General features: G+C 37.4%; 1 protein-coding gene across 1 annotated transcript in view; it reads right to left on the reverse strand.

Annotated features, from left to right (window-relative positions):
* The window catches only part of GPR180 (G protein-coupled receptor 180), a 61915-nt gene that overhangs the window by 33276 nt on the left and 6633 nt on the right, over positions 1–22006 (reverse strand). The window contains exons 3-5 of the mRNA XM_007944013.1: positions 18955–19155; positions 4233–4413; positions 4042–4091 (exon numbers count right to left, since the gene is read on the reverse strand). Coding sequence (XP_007942204.1) covers positions 4042–4091; positions 4233–4413; positions 18955–19155 — 432 coding nt within the window. The remainder of the gene's footprint in view (positions 1–4041; positions 4092–4232; positions 4414–18954; positions 19156–22006) is intronic.

The following is a 22006-nucleotide window of genomic DNA, read 5'->3' on the forward strand; positions in this document are numbered from 1 at the left end:
ATGTGTGTATATATATATATATAATATATATGTGTGTGTGTGTATAATATATGTGTGTGTGTGTGTGTGTACATATGTATATATACATATGTTGTTTGTTATGTGCCGTCGAGTCAGCCCCAACTCATAGGGACCCCTCCTTGGGTTTCCGAGGTGGTATCACTACAGAAGTAGATTGCCCAATACGTATGTATATGTACTTCCGTAGTGATACTGCCTTGGAAACCCAAGGAGGGGTTGCTATGAGTTGGGTCCGATTCGATGGCACATAACAACAACAACATATAAAAACTCAAACAAACAAACAAACAAACCTCTCAATGTCGTTGAGTCAGATTCGACTCATAGTGACCCCTCCTCGGGTTTCCAAGGTGGTATCTCTACAGGTAGACTGCCCAGTCTTTCTTCCAAGGAGTGGCTGGTGGGTTTGAACCGCCAGCCTTCTGGTTAGCAGTCAAATGCCTTAAGCACTATGCTTTCAGAGCTCCTCTATCTATCTATCTATCTATCTAACATGTCTGTATACTATCATATCCCTATTAAGGCCAACTTTAAATCACCTGGTATTTTCTGTTTTTCTTAGCTTTTCTAATTATAAATGCTGTTTGCTGTAATTCATTGCTTAGTAAAAGAAATAAATTTTAAATATAATTTAATTTGCATTGTGACAAACACTAGTGCCTTTATTCCTGGTGGTGTCCTTTTTTTTTAATACCTGAACTATAATATAAAAAGCAAATATTTTCTGAAACTATTAATAGGAAGTAACACAACAGTATATTTATTGTATAGCAACACAACATCTAATTACACGGGCTTTAGTTTAACAGTCCTGGAGACAAATGAGAAACTCCATGCTTTAGTGTGATGTGCCACCAGGTGGCCACAGCTTACACTGCAGGGGAAACCTGCCACTCTTTTAAAAAAATAGGTTAACAAAATTACCTGTAGCCAGTTAAATACAACAAGAAAACAATAAAAATTTATAGATACTTCAAGTCCCATGCATACTTGTTTTATAAGCTAGTATTTATTGATCAAGGAGCTCTGGTGGCACATTGGTTAAAGCACTTAGCTGCTAACCAAAAGGTCAGCAGTTCAAACTACAAAGTGCTCCACCAGAAAAAATGAGGCAGTCTGTTTCATAAAGATTTACAGCCTTGGAAACCCAATGGGGCAGTTCTACTCTGTCCTACAGGGTCAGTATAAGTCGGAATTGATTTGATGGCACATTTTTATTTAGTGATCAAAAAAATGTTAAATTTCTCATCACAGTGTATTTTGATTTTAGAATAAATTTGCAATCACAATTTAACAAAATCAAATTTTCTTCAAATTACCATCCATAACTTTAATATTTAAAATTTTTATTCTATTACGCAGGATATTCTTAGAGATAAAGAGATAAAACTGGAGATAGTATAATACTTATATTTAAAAGTTACAAATCAAATATCTATTAATGATCAATTTTTTCCGCTATATTTTGACATATTCTTCCTTGATGTACCACCCAAATCAAAACTGGGTACTTTATATTTATGCTTATATATTTGTAATAGGAATTGTGACAACTAACTGTCACTACACTGGACTGATAAAAAATGCCAGAAATTTTAGATCAAGCACACTTTTTCCATCATAGCTTTTAAGTAATTGTGATGCCAATTAATTTTAATAAACATTTCACAAATACATATTCAGTTACTTAAGTAGTCAGCCAAAGGCATATTCCCATATAAACTGCTAATTAAGAGAAACAAATAAATGGAAATATGCTCATTTTCTGGGTCATTTCTTTATGTACTACATATTACATAAAAAAAACATATGGATATAATTCTATAACTGGATGGTAGAAGACTACTTACCTGTTATTAAAAAGAATACACAAAGCACACAAAAATCCCATTCCAGCTTGAAATTTTAATCTCTTAACAAATCAAGTCTTTTGTCAGAACTACCAAAAATAAGCAACATTAAAACTTCAATAGTCTTTGATTTTAGTATTAGCTTTGCCAGTAGTTGGTTTCTGTGTGCTTTGCCTCTTTGGACCTCAATTTCCTCATCTAAAATGCATAAGCTAAATTATTTCTAAGGTTCTGTTGTCCAGCTCAAATTCTATGATTCTATTAAACATCCAAAAGCCATCTAACAGAAAAGAGAGGAAAACACCAGGGCTCTAAATACTGCTCAAAAAGGGTAAGGTTCTCTTGCTCATGCCTAAAAGGTGAACAGTATATGTTCTTTTCACAAGGAAAATGAAAGGTTCCTCAAGTTCTAGAATATTTACAGGCATAGAGATCAGAATGAATGGGTCCTGAGATGTTAACAGAGATTACCATATGATACCTTATTAAAGAGTGATGAGAGTAGAAGGGAAATATGGGAATGTAAGAAGTAAACCCTAAGATGATTTCCTACTCAAAACCTGCTTTTTTAGAACAAGTCTTAAATAGTTTTCCAGAATTAAGAATAGCATATGACCTGAATATCTCTTTGAAGTTCTCTTTAAACTCATGATTTTAAGAACTTTTAAATATTTTCCTATCATGATCAATTTTAAAAAAATTACTTCATAAGAATTCCTTTTATAAATGAAAGAACAAAGCTGTGAGGTCAGCTCAATCATAGGTATACTCAGAAATAGAGGGGGGAAAAAGTCAATATAATGGAAAAAGGGATGATACAGGGAAAAGACTTTAGCTTTGCAGTAAAATAAACTGGCTTTGAGTCTGGGCTCTATCTGACTCAACTGCTCAGACTGGGTCTACCATTCAATAGCTCACTGACATTTGGAAAATTGCTTTGTGTCACTGAGCTTAGTTTCTTTATGTGTAAATGCAGTGAATTGTTTGATGTGGCCCTTCTAGCCATTGTCCTCCATTCTGTGGTGTTTTGTAAATCCCATTATCCATGCCTGTTTGGGGTGGTGTGGTAGTTAAGGTCAGGTTATCAACTTGGCTGGGCAGCTGGTAGTAGTCATTCCCTATAATGACTGGCAATCGACTCTGTTATGGGATTTAGGTTAATTCTGTTGGGGCAACACAGATGGGATGTGTCTTGAGTCCTGCCTTGCTGGAGGGTATAATTCAAATCACCACCCTTAGCTTCCCTGAGGGTATACCTACGAAGATTGAAGATTCACTCTCCTCTTGCTCCGGCTTTGTTTTGGATCATCCTCATCTCACCCCTGGATTTGGGGGCAACAGCCACCGTCTGATCTGCTGATCGAGGTTCATCAAACCCCGAGAGTTGGGAGGATCCGCCACACCTACTCACGGACCTGGGACTCACCAGCCTGCCAGCCTCCACCACTACTACGTGAGACGAACCCTTGGGTGTCTGTGAGTTCTGTGAGGCGTTATAGCGAAATACAGAACCCTAAGACTGGGGAAATTACCGGGAGGAGGAGGAGAAGTTAATGTCTGAAATGATGGAGTGGCATGGTAGTTTGGACCTTTGGAACATCTTTGACCTCCACCTCATGGGGACCGGCCTCGTGCTGAGCTTTCTAAGAGAAATTGTTCAAGTAGTAAAGTAAGGATAGACATATTTACTTCACTGAGTTTCACTAAGGATAAAGTGAGAATATATAGAAATATGCTCCAAAAACACTAAAAAACTATATTCATTACCTGTTATTAATAAGACTAAGGGAGCTCTGGTGGTGTAGTGCCTAACGCATTTGACTACTAACCAGAAGTGTGGTAGTTCCAACCCACAAACCACACCTTGGAAGGAAAACTGGGCAATCTACTTCTATAGAGATACCACCTCGGAAACCCAAGGAGAGGTTGCTAGGAGTCCAATCGACTCAAAGGCAGTGAGTTTTTTTTTTTTTTTCCCCTAATAAGAAACTAAACAGGACATATGGGAACTAATTCCGTAACCTGCTTTCAGTAAAGCTGAATTCTAACCAACTGTAGCCTCAGATACATAAATGTGTAACAACAAAAGATAAGTTTTAAAAAATATAAACAAGAAGTAGATAACAAGTCTATGCTCTTTAAAAAAAAAAGTGTTCAGAATAATACTCACATTCTGCCAAACTTCCCATAAAAGGTATCCCTATTCCATCTTTGGAGTAACTGAGGAATTAAAGAGGAGAGTATTAATGTAATTTACCAAAGTGAAAAAATTAATCATAATCAAAGCAAGCATAATTTTGGTAGACTAATTAGGATTAATTAGACGTAATGATGAACACAGTTTTAGTGGTTTTGAGTTACCTGGAGAAATGAATGTAATTAGCTAAAGCTGAACCAGCTTGTAACAGCAATGCAGTTGTCAGAACCTTTAAAATCATGTGCATGGGTCCTCCTTTCTTAATAGCCTGCCACAATGATTGAGCATAAATGCAAGCAATCACAAAGTACACTAGGACTAGGAGGAAAAAGAACTCATGTAACCCTGTGAAGAGAAGAAAGGGAGTTTGCTTCAGTAAAACAAAGCCAGTTATAGTGTTGGGTTGTTTTCAAATCTTTTCACTTTTGTAACAGAAAAAAAAAGTATGGGGAATTATTAAGACAAAAACAATTTTCTACTTTGGGAGAAAGTGGTTGTAACCATAACAAAGTAAATTATAGTATATTAGTTAAGCTCAATCTGTGAAAAAGTCAGGAAACAAGTCTAAAACTTGTCATAAAACCATAGTTTTATTCAAAGAGTCACTGAAAGCAATGGTTTCAACACTCAGTTAGATATATTTTTTACCCTCAGAGTGGATTTCTTTTAAAAGAAGTTTAGAAACAGATTTAATTAGCCAGGAATAGTTTAAAATCCCTTGACAGTGGTTCTCAAAGTTTGGTGTCTGAGCCAGCAGCATCACTAGGAAACTTACTAGAACCGCAACTTGCTGTCTCCACACTAAATCAGAAACTCTGAAAGTGGGAGCCTGGCAAGGCAATCTGTGTTTTTACAAGCTCTTTAGGTTTGCAGCTGAAGTGTGAAAAACACTGAATGTCTTATGACTTTCCATTTGAACCAAACTTCAAAGTACTTTTCATGTTCAGAGGTAAAATGCCTATGGCTCTTGACAAAGACATATATATGAAGACCATGTGGGTCCACTCCATAGCTCAAAGTATAGCACCAAAAACCAACCAATTCAAAGACTGGCCATAAACCAACAATATAACGTGTCTCAAAGATAAGTTACCAGTTGTCCCTGAGTTAACTCTAAATTGACCTACGGTGACTCCATGTGTGATACAGTACAACTCTGCTCTATAGGGTTTCCAATGGCTGATTTTTTAGAAGTAGATTGCCAGGCCTTTGTCCCAAAGCACCTCTGGGTGAACTCAAACTTCTGGCCTTTTTAGTGCATTAACCATCTGTACCACCCAGGGACTCCAAAGACAAGGTTAATAATATTCTCTTGGATATTCCAAATACAAAACATGAAAAGAAGTGTTGTTGTTGTTGTGTGCTGTTGAGTCAGACCCGACTCATAACAACCCCTCCTTGGGTTTCTGAGGCAGTATCACTACGGAAGTAGATTGCCCCATCTTCGTTCTGAGGAGTGGCTGGTGGGTTTGAACCGCCACCCTTCTGGTTAGCAGTCAAGTGCCTTAGCCACTATACTACCAGAGCTCCTTGGAAAAAAGAAGTAGGCAACAGAAATTGAAGCTGAAAGGTTGGGACAAGCCAGAGAAGTCAAACTAAGGCATGTTGAAGACAATGTATTGAATTAGTAGAAATTATGAACATGCAAAGGGAGCTGGCTGGTAAAAAGAAAAATAAATATCCAGATATTAAAAACGTCATGGGGAAAAACATGGACGCTGGCCATTACAGGGGCCTCTAGTTTCTACTAGCAGCTTTTCAGTGCAGTTTTCATATATCCTCATGATGTTGTTGCTGTTGTTGTTGGGTGCCGTCGAGTCGTCTCCGACTCATAGCGACCCTATGAACAGCAGAACGAAACACCACCTGGTCCTGAGCCAGTTCCATGATTCTGGCTATATTTGACCCCATCACCTCTGTTATTGTGTCAATCCAACTAATTGAGGGCCTTCCCCTCTTTCATCGACCCTCCACCTTACCAAGCAGGAATAGTCCCTTCTGACAACATAACCAAAGTATGTGAGACGAAGTCTGGCCATTTTCGCCTCCAAGGAGCATTCTGGCTGCACTTCCTCCAGGAGAGACCTGTTAGTTCTCTTAGCAGTCCACGGTACTTTCAGCATTCTTCACCAACACCACAACTCAAAAGCATCGATTCTTCTTCGGTCTTCCTTATTTACTGTCCTGCTCACCCATGCATATGAGGCAAGTGAAAATATCATGGCTTGTGTTAGGCATACCTTTGTCCTCAAGGAGATATCTGTGCTCTTTAGCACTTGAAAGAGATCATTTGCAGGTGATTTGCCCAGTGCTTTACGTCATCTGATGTCCTGACTGCTTCATCCACTGGTGTCCATTATAGAACCAAGCAATGTGAAGTCTTTGACAATTTCAATCTTTTCTCCATTTATTGTAATGCTGTTTATAGGTCCAGTTGTGAGGACTTTTTTTTTTTTATATTGACATGTAATCCATACTGCAGACTGTATTCTTCAATCTTCATTAGTAAGTGCTTCAAGTCATCCTCATTTTCAGCAAGCAAAGTTGTGTCATCAGCGTATCGCAGGTTGTTCATGATTCTTCCTCCAATCCTGATGCCACATTCTTTTTCATATAGTCCAGCTTCTCGGATTATTTGCTCAGCATACAGACTGAATAAGTATGGTGAAAGGATACAACCCTGACACACTCCCTTCTTGATTTTAAACCATACAGTGTCCCCTTGTTCTATTCGAATGACAGCCTCATGGTCTATGTACAGAACCCTACGAGTACAATTAATTGTTCTGGAATTCCCATCCTTCTCAATGTTATCCACAATTTATTATGATCAAATGCTTTTGCATAGTCAATAAAACAGAAGTAAACATCTCTATGCTATTCTTTGCTTTGAGCCAGGATCCATCTGACATCAGCAATGATATCCCTCGTTCCACATCCTCTTCTGAATCCAGCTTGCATTTCTGGAATTCCCTGTCAATAAACTGCTGCAACGTTTTTTAATTATCTCCAGTTAAGATCTTACTTGCATGTGATATTAATGATATTGTTTGATAATTCCCACATTCTGTGGGATTACCTTTCTTTGGAATGGGTACAAATACGGATCTCCCTGGATAGAGAGGGAGAACAATGTGGAACAAAACTCAAAATCATTTGGAGGGAAAAAAAAAAAAAGATGGTTGGGACCAGTTTTGCTAGTCCAATAGAGCCTGGTGGAACCACTGAGACTATGGCACATAGCTGCCCTTCAGGTCTGGAATTGAACCCACACCTGTGGTTTCCAGCCAAACAAAATACAGGCATATGAGTTAAACATTTACCTCAAGTAGACACACGCCCTGGAGAGAACAATCATGGGAGAAAGAAGGGCTGCTTATGCACAGGGAGACAGCTCAGGGGGCAGGAGAGTATGGAGGGATGGACACTGGGAAGTGGTAACTATGGGGAGGAAGTGGGAGGGGAGCTGTTGCATTGTGGTAAACTGTGGTCAATGACATGAGACAAAGTATATGTGAACTGCTGTATGGAAAGTGAATTTGCTCTGTAAATCTTCACCCAAATCACAATAGATATAAATAATTAATTAATTAATTAAAACAAATATGGATCTCTTCCAGTCAGTTGGCCAAGTAGCTGTCTTCCAAATCTCTTGGCATAACTGAGTGACTGCCTCCAGCAGGGCATCCGTTTGTTGAAACATCTCAATGGGTATTCTGTCGATGCCTGGAGCCTTGTTCTTTGCCAATTCTTTCAGTGCAGCTTCAACTTCTTCCTTCAGTACCATTGGTTCCTGAACATATGCCACTTCGTGAAATGAATGAAGATCTACCAGTTCTGTTTGGTACAATGACTCTGTGTATTCCTTCCATCTTCTTTTGATGTTTCCTGCATCATTCAATATTTGGCCCATAGAATCTTTCAATATTGCAACTCAAGGCTTAAATTTTTTCCTCAGTTCTTTCAGCTTGAGAAATGCCACGCATGTTGTTCCCTTTTGGTTTTCTAACTCTAGGTCTCTGCACATTTTATTATAGTAATTGGCATTGTCTGCTCAAGCTGCTCTTTGAAATCTTCAGTTCAGCTCTTTTATCTTGTCATTTCTTCCATTTGCTTTAGCTACTCTTCACTCAAGGGCAAGTTTCAGAGCCTTTTCTGACATCCATTTTGGTCTTTTCTTTCTTTCTCATCTTTTTAATGATGTCTTGCTTTCTTCATGGATGATGCTCTTGATGTCATCCCACAATTCTTCTGTTTTCAGTCATTGGTGTTCAATGCATCAAATCTATTCTTTAGATGGTGTCTAAATTCAGGAGGGATAGATTCAAGGTCATATGTCAGCTCTTGTGGGCTTGTTTTAATTGTCTTCAACTTCCAGTCGAACTTGCAAATGAGCAGTTGATGGTCTGTTCCACAATCAGCTCCTGGCCTTGTTTCAGCTGAAGATATTGAGCTTTTCCATCTCCTCTCGCCACAGATGTAGTCAATCTGATTCCTGTGTACTTTGTCTGGTGAAGTTCACGTGTATAGCTGCTGTTTGTGTTGTTATAAAAAGGTATTTGCAATGAGTAAGTCGTTGGCCTTGCAAAATTCTATCATGCAATCTCCAGTGTTATTTCTGTCACCAAGGCCAAATTTTCCAACTACCAGTGATTCTTCTTTGTTTCCAACTTTTGCATTCCAATCACCAGTGATAAGCAACACATCTTGATTGCATGTTTGGTCAATTTCAGACTGCAGAAGTTGATAAAAATCTTCAATTTCCTCATCTTTGCCAAAAGTTTGGCAGTTCAAAACCACCAGCCACTCCACAGAAGAAAGATGTGGCAGTCAGTTTCTGTAAAGATTACAGCCTTAGAAACCTTATGGGACAGCTCTACCCTGTCCTGCAGGGTATTACCCTAGTGACCCACTCAAAAATTTTTGCTTCCTGTCCCTGCTTTGCGGGTCTGGAGATCTTAGTCCCAAAGGGAGGAACACTCCCACCTGGAGACACAATACTGATTGCACTGAACTGGAAATTAAGAATGCCACTCGGCCATTTTGGCTTCCTTATGCCTCTGGATCAACAGACAAAAAAGGGCATTACTGTACTATCTGGTGTGGTAGATCCTGATTACCAAGGGGAAATTGGATTGACATTACATAATGGAGGTAAAGAAGAATATGTCTGGAATACAGGAGATTCTTTAGGACGTCTCTTAGTACTACCATGCCCTGTGATTAAAGTCAATGGAAAATTACAGCAACCCAATTCTGATACGACTGCTAACAGCCCAGACCCTTCAGGAATGAAGGTTTGGGTCACCCCACCAGGCAAAGAACCATGACCAGCTGAGGTGCTTGCTGAGGGCAAGGGAAATACAGAATGGGTGGCGGAAGAAGGTAGTTCTGAATATCAGCTATGACCACGTGACCAGCTGCAGAAACAAGGACTGTGATTGTTATATTTCTTCAATGTATATGTGCATAAAATATATTTGTTTCCTTCTGTTATGAACTGTGAAATGTAAATAAGGTTAATGTGTTTCGGTTACACGTATGTTAGCGTATCATCTTAGGCACAAATATGACTTTATGATTGTCCTTATTTAGAGATTATATATGGTTAAGAAGATGTGTGCAACTGCCAAGTTGACAAGGGGTGGACTGTGATAGTTGGAGCTGTGTGTCAACTTGGTTGGACCACGATTCTGTGTGTTTTAAGTAGTTGTGATGTGGTTATTCCCATGATGGGATCAGATGAATATGTTCTGAACAGCCAAAGGGAGCACTGAAAGGGAGTTTCTCTAGGGGTGGCCTGCTTCCAGTATATTTACAGACATCCTGGGGAAAGAGACACTCTTCTGTGGATCGAGATTCTGTTATGCTACCTACAACTGTCCATGAGCGAACAATCCACCATTTGGCCTGGAGATCTTGGATTCATCAACCAGTATACTGCCCACCAACCTTGAGCTTCTTAGCCCCTGCAGCTGTGTGAATCAGCAAAGGCCTTCAGCTTGACACTTGATCCAAGTACTTTGGATTTGCCAGCTTCTGTAAGTGTGTGAGCCATTTTCTTAAGATAAATTTCTCTTTCTCTATATATAAGCTTTACTGGTTTTGTTTCTCTAGAGAACCCAGTCTAACACAGTTGCTATGGGTCAGAACCAACTCAACAGCAATGTGTTTGGTACTGATTTTACATTTTCCCTAAATAACAATGGAGTATAGTAACAATAGTTATGAATAGAGCTGTCTCTACTTTGTAGATGAACAGTACAAACTGCAATCCCTTCTATCCCAATTACAAACATTGAACCTGTTCCAGCTTCCCATTTGGGGTAAATGCCAATCAAGAGAGAGAGAAGGGAATATGTCCACTGTGTAGAGAATAATTTTGGCATAGTAATCCACAAGATACAGATGAATAGTAGGAAAAGTAGTCAATAAATAAAGTTCAACTACAATCATGTTTTTGATGAGAATAAGTCTTGGGGGGAAAAAAAAAAAAGCAGTAGAAGCAGCAAGAAGTATTTCAGCCACTGGGTGTCTCTCCTGCTCCACAGATGTAAATTTTAAAAGTACTTTTCTAATCCAGACAAAAAAAAAGCATGTTTAGACTTTAGAAAGAGTAAATCAAGTAATAGAAGGGGCAAATATTCTTTCAAAATTTCGTACACAGAAAACTATTCCAGTTTTAGAAATAATGGCAACAAAAACCCAGGACTATTCTGTTAGTCAGAAGGAAGACTGGGCAATCTACTTCTGTAGAGATATTGCCTCAGAACCCAAGGAGAGTCACTATGAGTTGGAACCGACTCAACAACAGTGAATTAACATATAATAATAACATGTTTAAGTTAGTAGAATTTTATGCTATCCTGTTTTGAATCTTAGTTTGTATTTTTCCTTCTTAGTACAGAATTTAATATGTAATTCTATTAAAAGTTTCATAATATTCATAATCCTTTTGAACATCCAACGTAGGACAGTGTCTGGCTCCAATAGGTTATGACTCCATCATGAGAAGAAAATCATCAGACTATTTACTGAGTACACAGAATAATATAAGGAGGAAAGGACTTTTGAAAATAAGACATACATCACCAGCAAAAAAAGTTTTATCATTATTCAAGACTAAATGTTAACTTTCAGAAAAACATAGCATATAACTAACAAAGAAAATACTATATATAAAATGAATATATAAAATGAATTGGACTAGGAAATTTGTGCTATACTTTGTTCACTGAACTATGCGTAAATCTTGACCCTGTCTATAAAATATTTTAAAGATAAAATGATTTTATACTTTTAAGTAAATCACCTCTAAGAAAGTTTCCTTTTTCTCGTTAGTTATCAATTTAACTTTTGTTCTATCACCACCCTTCAAGAAAGAAATCTGTGTTCACTTTGAAATTAAAATCTAATTATAAAACAGATGATCCAAAAAAAAAAAAAAGTTGCTGTTGAGTCAATTCTGGTTCATGGCAACCCCAGACATTTCAGAGGAGAACTGCCTTTTCATAGGTTTTTTTTGTGGCTGACCTTTTGGAAGCAGATCACCACCAGCGCTGTCTTCTGAGTCACCTCCGGATGGGTTGAAATTGCCAGCCTTTTGGTTAGTAGCCTAGTGCCTAACCATCTGCACAACTCAGGAACTCCAAAACAAATTATACTAGTGTCAAATCTAGGAGCTCTGGTAGTGTAGTGCCTAAGGCAGTTGACTGCTAACCAGAAGGCTAGCAGTTCAAATCCACCAGCCACTCCTCTGAAGGACGGTTGGGCAATCTACTTCCATAGTGATACCGCCTGGGAAACCCAAGGAGGGGTCGCTATGAGTCGGGTCCATCTCGACAGGACATAACCAAAAGGCTGGCAATTTGAACCCATCCGGAGGTGACTCAGAAGACAGGGCTGGTGGTGATCTGCTTCCAAAAGGTCAGCCACGAAAACAACAACAGTGTCAAATCTTACATATACTCTTAAGAATGTTCTTAAGAAGAATACTCTCGGCCCCCGCCGTGGGTCCTTGCAGCTCGGGCGGCGGCCTGAACGGCAGCGGCCAGAGAACCCAGCTTCACGAAGGCTCTTGGTGCGAAGGCTCTCGGTGCGCCGTGGCCTGCAGGCACCCGGCACGTGCACTCCTCGCTATCAAAATGCCCAAAAGGAAGGTCAGCTCTGCCGAAGGAGCGGTAAAGGAAGAGCCCAAGAGGAGATAGGTGCAGTTGTCAGCTAAACCTGTTTCTACAAATGAGGAAACGAAGCCAAAAAAGGCAGCAGGAAAGGATAAATCAACAGATAAGAAAGTGCAAACAAAAGGAAAAAGAAGAGCAAAGGGAAAACAGGCTGAAGTGGCTAACCAAGAAACTAAAGATTTACCTGCAGAAAACGGAGAAACTAAAAATGAGGAGAGTCCAGCCTCTGATGAAGCAGGAGATAAAGAAGTCAAGTCTGATTATTTGTCTACCATGTCTTATCAGTAGTCCCTGTATCTCCCTTCTTATACAATCCAGAGACATATTTTTATCAACTATTTTTGTAAATGCAAGTTTTTTAGTAGCTCTAGAGACATTTTTAAGAAGGAAATCCCACTTCATCCCATTTTTTAAGTGTAAATGCTTTTTTGTTTGTTTTTTAAAAAAGAAATGAAATCATTTGCTGGTTGTTTATTTTTTGGTTCAACCAGAAAATAATGGGATGTTGACTTGTGGGAGACTTTGACTGCCTTGGGTGTCAGCGTAACATTCCAGGGGAGGAGGGCAGTTTTTAATATCCCATAATACCAGGCTGACTTGATGGCAATTTGGAGTCGCAGTCATGCATTTCAATGACTTCAACATTTTAATTGCTTCTATTTTCATGTTATTTTTGGTAGAATTGTTAAAACCACTCACTCATCATGACTCTCCCTGTCAGAAGTATATGCATTCTTTACCATCTCTGCTTATGGTAGTCCAGTGCTCATAATAACTTTGTTATGTGCTGTGAAAGACTGAAATGTGAATGTGTAGTGTGTGTGATAATAAATTGTGAATTAGTGAGACTTACGATGTAACAGCTTGTCAACAGTTGAATATAATGGTACTTGATAACCTCTTAAGGAAAATTTGCCTCCAAATTTAAAGCTGGAAAGTCACTGGAATTTAGAAAAGAATTGTAACTACATGGAATTTTAGATTTCTGGTATGTACATTAAGAATTGTGTACAAATTGTTCATAATGTCTCTGTATTGACCCTTAAAACAACCAATAAAATACCAATTATGAAAGGATAAAAAAAAAAGAATACTCTTAAATGAATATGAAACAAGTGGTAAACACTTATAATGAAAAGTAGATTGTTGGCAAGCTTAATGGGAAGAAGTGTTTACAAACTTAAAAAAAATCAAACAAAAAAGAACTCACTGCCATCAAGTTAATTCCAACTCATAAATCTGGATCCATCTAAACGATGAGAGATGAGAGAGAAGAAGGGTAAGAAAATGGAAGACCCTTTGGGTCATGGAGCAACACCAGTAGGAGACACACTTGGATATCTACCCATTATCTCTGCTGTCTCAAAGCCCCAATGTCTGTCCTATGCTCAAATGTCTCAAGGTAAATCCTGATTAGTGTAAATCAATTAGGAAAATTCCAATACTATTCGAAAAGAAGTAAACCTAACCCCTTATTTTCACAGAATGGTCAACATTTTATCAGAACTAAATGGAAGTTCCAACCTACTACCCAAAGGTACCTCCCACCTTTGGGACATAGACAAAAGAAAAGGAATGATAGAAGAATGAATACAACTGAAGTCTTAAAAATTAGTGAGAAGGCAGATATGACAGATCTATATAATTCCAATGAAAATTAGTCTCTATGCTCTTAGGTAAGAATGCTTTAACTCTGAGGATTCTGAGTCTTCATATCTTTAACAAGAACACAAATACAGCTAATAAGGATTCTAATATTTTAAGAAGCGATCTTATTTTAAATAGCTCTGATGGAGCTGTGGTAAGGCATTCATGTATGAAGTACGAACCTAGGAAAACTGCAAGTTGTCAAAAATGAAATAGAACACATAAAGATCAGTATCCTAGGCACTAGTAAGATGAAATGGACTAGTTTTGGTCATTTTGAATCAGACAACCATATGATCTACTATGGCGGGAATGACAAACTAAAGAGGAATGGCGTGGCATTCATCATTACAAAGAATGTTTCAAGATCTATTCTGAAGTACAATGCTGTCAGTGATAATATCTTTATGCTTACAAGGAAGACCAGTTAACACTATTGTTATTCAAATGTATGCACCAACCACCAAAGCCAAAGATGAGGAAATTGAAGATTTTTACCAACTTCAGCAGCTTGAAATTGACCAAACATGCAATCAAGATGTGTTCATTATCAGTGATGACTGGAATGCAAAAGTTGGAAACAAAGAAGAATCACTGCAAGTTTCGGCTGCTAACCAAAAGGCTAGTGGTCCAAACCCACTAGCTGGTCACAGGAGAAAGATGAGGCAGTCTGCTTCCATAAAGATTGACAGCGTTAGAAACCCTATAGGGGTTGAAATGAGTCGGAATCAACTTGATGGTAGTGGGCAGTGGGTAGTCTTACTTTATCTTACCTTACAGCATTAATTTCCTACTTGGTACTTAGTCATGTGACATCAAACTTGCCTTAGCATTTTTTTAAAAAACCTTAGACCAGTCTATAAAACAGAGGATTAGCCTAAGTCTGGCAGATGTAAAACACATAATTCGTTTAAAAGAAAACAAATTGTAAAACATAACAAGAATAACATGTAACACTAATTGCAGCTGATTACACCAGGTTATTTTCATGGAAACTTCTCAGCTATATGACAACTCAATTCCAAGTAAAAAACATAGTAAATCAATTTTTATAAAGATCAAAGACAACAGCTTTCAGTATAAATTCTATCTCAACATAAAGAAAATAAAAAGCCTCACAACTAGACCAATAACCAACATCATGATAAACAGAGGAAATGTTAAAGTTAACAAGGATTTCCTTTTACTTGGATTCACAATCAATGTTCATAGAAGTAGTAGTCAAGAAATCAAATGACATAGTGCATTGGGCAAATGTACTGCAAAAGACCTCTTTAAAGTGTTAAGAAGCAAAGATGTCACTTTGAGGACTAAGATGTGCCTGACCCAAGCTATGGTATTTTCAATCACCTCATATACATGTGAAAGCTGGACAAGGAATAAGGAAGACTGCAGAAGAACTGACGCAGTTGAAGTAAGGTGTTGGCAAAGAATACTGAATACGCCATGCACTACCTGAAGAACAAACAAATCTGCTTTACAATAAACATAGCCAGAATACTCTTTAGAAGCAAGGATAGTGAGACTTTGTCTCACATACTTTGGTCATGTTATCAGGAAGGTCTAATCCCTTGAAAAGGACATCATGCTTGGTAAAGTAGAGGATCAACGAAAAAGAGGAAGACCTTCAACAAGATGGACTGTCACAGTGGCTGCAATGATGAACTCAAACAGCAGTGACTGTGAGGATGGTGCAAGACTAGGAAGTGTTTCATTCCATTGTATGTAGGGTGGCTGAGTCAGAACTGACTTGACAGCATCTAACAACAACAAAAACAAATCAACTTCCTCTATTTAGAACAGATAATTAGACAAACTGGAAAACGTTTCTAAAATGAACTAGTTGGAGATTATTCCCTGGAAATAAAATCCATACCTGAAACTGTACAATAGAAAGAATTCCTCTTAAAGCTTTATTTTAAAACCAACATATTACCAAAACAATGTGGAATATGAACTTCAAGATAAAGAATCAACATATTAAAAATCACCATAGAGGACCAGTATACCATGTGATCCTCAGCCTATATGACTATGAGACCAGAAGATCTACATGGTGCCTGACTACCACTGTCAACCACTCAGAGGGGTATGTATGTAGGAGACCCTGGATAGAGTGGGGGAACAATATGGAACAAAACTCAAAATCATAAAAAAAAAAAAAAAGGGCCAAGTTTGCTGGTCCAACAGAGCCTGATGGAACCCCTGAGACTATGGCCCCTAGCTGCCATTCAAGTCTGGAATTGAACCCACTCCTGTGGCTTCCAGCCAAACAAAAGACAGGCATATGAGCTGAACATTTACATTAGGTAGATACACTCCTTGGAGAGATCAATCATGGGACACCAGAAGGTGTATGCACAGGAAGATGGCCTGGGGGGCAGGAGCACATGGGAGGGAAGGACACAGGGAAGAGGTGGCTATGGGGAGGAAGTGAGAGGAGAGCTGTTGCATTGTGGAAGATTACGGTAGATGTCATGAGACAAAGTGTATGAGATCTATTGTATGGAAGATGAATTTTCTCTAGAAACTTTCACCCAATCAAAATTAAAAAAAAAAAAAAAATCATCTTAGAAGCTTTGACTACCAATATCTAGCTTTCAGTCCAAACTAAATCTGTCTGAGTCTATGGGGGTGAGTGTATTTTTTTTTTTAAAAAAGTCCTCCAGACACACACACACACACACACACACACAGAGTGATGGGTTGAGAACCACCAATTTAGGCTTTAATATAGACATAATCACAAAGACTTCCAAGCATTTTTATCAATAAAATATTGTAATCTTCAGGATTTAAGCCAGCCACATAACAAGGTTGGATACTTTTGGCACATATTACTAATCAATCCCTGAGGGTCAGCCTTGCACCATTTTTTAAAAAATATTAATATTCAAATAGAGTGAAAATATGTGAGATTTTAGTTGTAGCCCTTTGTTTAAATATTTTTGATGTCATGATCAATGTAACTTTCCTCATTTAGCATAAGAAAGTCAGCTTTTAGAAAGAAGTATGTATATCCATCAAGAGTCAGTCAAAGGAAAAGACAGGTCAGAAGAAATCAGGACTAAGAGGTGGATCAGGATGATTAATGTGAATCCTAAAGAAACAGCTAGCCATGACTAAAGATGCTGAGAAAAAAAACTAGAAGGTATGGAAAGTTCAGGATGAGTATGATTGGCATTCAGTGGCCTAGACACAACAATGGACATAAATATAACCACCCAGATGCCAAACTGGGCATGAAGAAAAGAGGCAGGAGCCTGGATTAGGAGGCAAGAAAAAGCGTATCAGAATCTAGTAGAGTCACATGGATCCCCAAAACAAAATGAACTCTTGGGCCAAAAGCCTATACTGCCTGGAAGGCAGGAGTACAAAGAATTGGACTGGATTATTAGATTGCACTATTAAACTGCATTTAGCAGTGACTACAGTAGAGAATTATAGCCTGCTGAGCACTCACCAGTTCTAAAAACGTGTCTTATAAATTAATGGAATCTTTCAAAGGGGGCCTTAAAAGCCATTTATTTTAACCATCCATCCAGTGCTATAGGCCTGTATTTCATTTATGTCTTTCCAAAAAAGGTAAATATGTCAACATCTTTTACAAGGGTAAAAGAACGGTAAAACCCAAAAACCAAATCAACTGCCATAGAGTCAATTCCAACTCATAGGAAAGAGTAGAACTGCCTTGTAAGATTTCCAAGGCTGTAAATCTTTATGGAAGCAGACTACCTCATTTTTCTCCCACAGAGCAGCTGGTGGATTTGAATTGCTGACCTTTTGGTTAGCAGCCAAATTCTTTAACCACTGAACCACCAGAGCTCCTCAAAGAATGGTAGGACTCAGTTCACTTTGAATAACGATGTACACTGATCTAAAGTAAAATGTAGACTTTTAGTTCATCATCTACACTCAAAAACAACTTGAAAAGCTTAATTATAGGCCATTTCCTTCACAGAAAGAACTTTTAAAATTAACTATTAAAACACTTAGTACCTACTCTGTCACTATGTATATATTTTTTCAGACCAAAAGATATTTTTAAAAGTTTAAACCTTCATATTTTGTGATAGAATGTCCAAAACACACACTCCTTGAGTTGCTCTTCTAGCTGTAACAATTTACACTTTGAACTAAATAACCTGGTTAGTCTAAGGTGGCCTCCCTGCCACCCTCCTCCACCCACTCTTCTTCATGGCCAATGAGATGCAATGGAATTGAAATTTTCTCTAAGCAGAATGACTCTTTCAAATGGTTAATGAAATCATTTAGAGGTAAACTCTAACCATTTTGCTGACATATGTTCTACAGACTTTAGTTCTCATTTGACATGTTAATTTACAAATCTGCTGGACACTTTATAGCATGTTTATCACAATTCACAAGAATCCATAAGAATCGTTATTGTTTAGGCTAGAATCTCACTTCAGTGGTACATAGTCAATGTAAAATTCTGAGGAGCTATTTTATGGGCATAAATTTAACTCCTGAAAGCACTACCGACTTCAATCCTTCCTAAAAAGGTTGTAATCTCGAATGAGGACAACCCCTAAATCTGTTCCAACCACCCAGTAAGAGGACAGCCATACAAAGTAGTTGAGTTTGCAATCTCACTTAATCACTGACTTACCAATTAGATTGCTCAACATTTTTTTCCTTTTTGTAAAAAGAATGCTAAGCAGTTATTATGAAGACAACAGATTTATAATGTGTACAGGAAACTAAAAACTACCCATAATTCTACTACCCAGAATAGGAAAACAATTCAATGTATTTGGTGTACTTCTGTTTTCTTCTCAGCATTATTTAATACACTTGAAATCATGCAGTATAAAATTTTTTCTGCTTTTTTGCTTATTACAGCTATCAAATGTTATCAAAGAATATAGCTATTAAAATGTTAAGAGAAGTTTCATTTAACAATTTCCCTACTGTTGGGCACAAAGGATGTTTTTAATTTTTAATATTCTGAACAACCAACATGAAGATATTTGTTCATAAATATTTATCTGTATTTAGAACAAATATTTAATAAACATATATTTATTCTTACCAGATTCTCCAGCACTGAAATGATCAAATGGATTCCCTTCAGCATCTGGATTTAGTAACATCATTTCAAATTGGGTATCTTCTATCTGAGATTTCTCATAGTCATCTTTGCATGTATACTTGTCTGCATAAAACACGTGCCATGTTTGTGGATATGGAATCTGGGACATTGTCAGATTATGTTCAGTCTGATTCAAAGGCACTTTAAAGAGAAACAAAACAGCACTTTCAAAACAAAACTCTTGAATGTGTTCATTGCTTTAGTCATATAATCAGTTTGAGATTAGAATCCTTTTATTTAGTTCTTCTGGCCTTAGAAATCCTGGTAGAGTTCGGGATAGGCCTACAAATCTTAAAGCAGGTAAAAATGATGTATTTTAACCAAAAGAATCACTCGAGAAGTAGTACGAAACACAAGTAATGAGTAGAATGATTTCACTGAAACTTTAGTCTAAAATTTTAATGTTAAATTTCTTCAAAGTTTCCATGTGGATTTAGTGACATTTTTGGAAATTACTTATTTGAGTTAAATTTAAAATAGAACAATAGGAAATCTTATAGTATATCCAAAATTTATGGCTGAAAAGTACTTTCAATAGATCTTCAAAGATCTCTTTTCTATTGGTTATTCTTAAAAAAGGTACTCAAAATAGAAAAACAGAAGTTACAGAAATATAAGAAGGATAACACTGGGAAAGATCCATAGGAGATAGTATGCTACAGTGGGACAGAAACCTTATGGACGTTGGCATCAAACAGATCTGTATTTGGATCCTGGCTCCAATACTTACCTGCTATATGACCCTGGGCAAGGAACATAAGCACTGGCATGCAGTTTCTCCATCTGTAAAATGAAGATAATACCTACAGCAAAGAGCTGACATAAGATCTAAGTTGAGGCACTTAGTTTTACATCTATCATAGAGTAGTTGCTAAATAAATTTTAACTCTCTGTTTTTCTTTAAAACAAAGTAGTTATAGTAGAAGGAGAGCTGTTACATTGTGGGAGATTACAGACAATGTCACGAGACAAAGTGTATGTGAATTGCTGTATGGAAGGTGAATTTGCTCAGTAAACTTTCACCCAAATCACAATAAAATTAAAAAAAAAAAACACAAAGTAGTTATATTAGTAAGTGGTTCTCAATCCAGGTTAATCCTGTATACCTCCAGGGCATTCAGAAATGTGTAGGAATAATTATCTTGTCACAATAGCTGGGAAAATATTTTGAGGGGGCTGTGGTAAATATCACACAATGGAAGTTAAAGTCTCACACAACAAAACTGTTCTACCCAAAATGCCAATAGCATTCCCTTTGAGAAACATCAGTGATGTTTAAGATCCTTTCCAGATCTAAAAGTATGATTCTGACCTAAGAGGCACTTATCACTATGACTATTACAAACAGATCTGTAGGAAGAATGGTGTCCCAAAAACTATATATTATGAAAACAGGAGTAGAATTAGAGCAAGTTTTGGCCCTACTACTTACTATTGTGTGACTCAGCAGATAAACTACTTAACCTCTGTAAATGTTTTTTCAATAGTAAAATGGAGATACCTGCCCTATCAAGCCCAGAATTCCTATGAGCAAATGAAACTGTACATGAAAGTCCTATGTAAAGAGTATGAGTCTAAACAAAGTTTTGTTGTTGTTAGTTGCCGAGTTTATTCCACCTCATGGTGACTCCATAGTCATCAGGGGAGAAGTCATCCGTAGTGTTTTCAAAGCTATGACCTTTCAGAGGCAGACTGCCATGCCAGGTGAGTCTTCTAAGAAGCCTCTGGGTGGGTTCAAACTGCCAACCTTTCTGCTAGTAGTCAAGTGCTTAACTATTTGCACCACTGAGGAAGTTCCTACTAATCTTCTTAGGTGTAATGATGTTACTGTGGATATGTAGAAGAATGTCCTTATTCTTAAGAGATATATGCTGAAATATACAAGGGTGCAATGTTCATGATAGCTACAGGTTACAAATATAAACATCACACACACACAAATACAAAGCAAATGTAATAAAATATTAACAATTATTAAATCTAAGCAGAGGGTATACAGATATTGGCTGTAATATACTTTCAACTTTTATGCATGATTAAAAATGTCATAATAAAAAGGTGGGAAAAGCTGTCCTTATGGATAAGATACAGATGCATCTAGTCAGGATTCCAATTGGAGGATTATGACTTCACAAACAAGAATGTCATTCATTATCAGTCAAAGCAGGCAAAATGATTTTAATTATAATACCACAGCATTGCTTTTTGAGCTGTCTTAAGTTAGCTGAAATTTGTACTGTTTTCTTAGTGCACAGCTTCTTTTACTAAAAATGTGGCAAAAATAACTCTAGGTCCTGTTAAATGTTTGAAGACCTTTAAAGAAATAAACCTGTGATTTAAAAAAAAAAAAAAACCTCAAAATTAAGGCTTTTAAAATGTGGATCTTGCAATTACATACTCTGGACTTCATTATTTAAAAGCTCTACTGGGTTGTTTCATCATTTACACATTTTCCCTTAGATAAAAATCATATAAAATTTAACTATTTCATAAGCACACTTCTTGATGTTTCATTTTAAATTTTGTGAATTCGCATCAAACAGAAATAAAAGTGGACTGCGTAAAAGTGATGCTGGCCTTTGGTTTTGTCTTAATGCCTTTTCAGCAAGCTTGGGAAACAGGCCTCTTGACAAAACTGTGTTGATTGTTTTTGAAACAAATGGCTACAGCACAGCATGACTATTCTATGTTGGGGTAATTAGTACATCAAATATTAACAAAACTTGAAGAGAATGGTGTTAAATGGCTAATTGCTCAATCACTGTAAAAGAAAATGAATACCGTTAACCAAAACATAAAAATAATAACATGTTTAAATGATTTATCAAATACACAGATATACAAAATGATCATTGGAGTTCTGGTAGCGTAGTGCCTAAGGCACTTGACTGCTAACTGGAAGGCTGGCGGTTCAAACCCACCAGCCACTCCTCGGAAGGAAGATGGGGCAATCTACTTCCATAGTGATACTGCCTCGGAAACCCAAGGAGGG

The sequence above is a fragment of the Orycteropus afer genome, unplaced genomic scaffold (genome assembly GCF_000298275.1).
Source record: "Orycteropus afer afer isolate SDZICR_OR568_19922 unplaced genomic scaffold, OryAfe1.0 scaffold00117, whole genome shotgun sequence".
Classification (NCBI taxonomy): Eukaryota; Metazoa; Chordata; class Mammalia; order Tubulidentata; family Orycteropodidae; genus Orycteropus; species Orycteropus afer.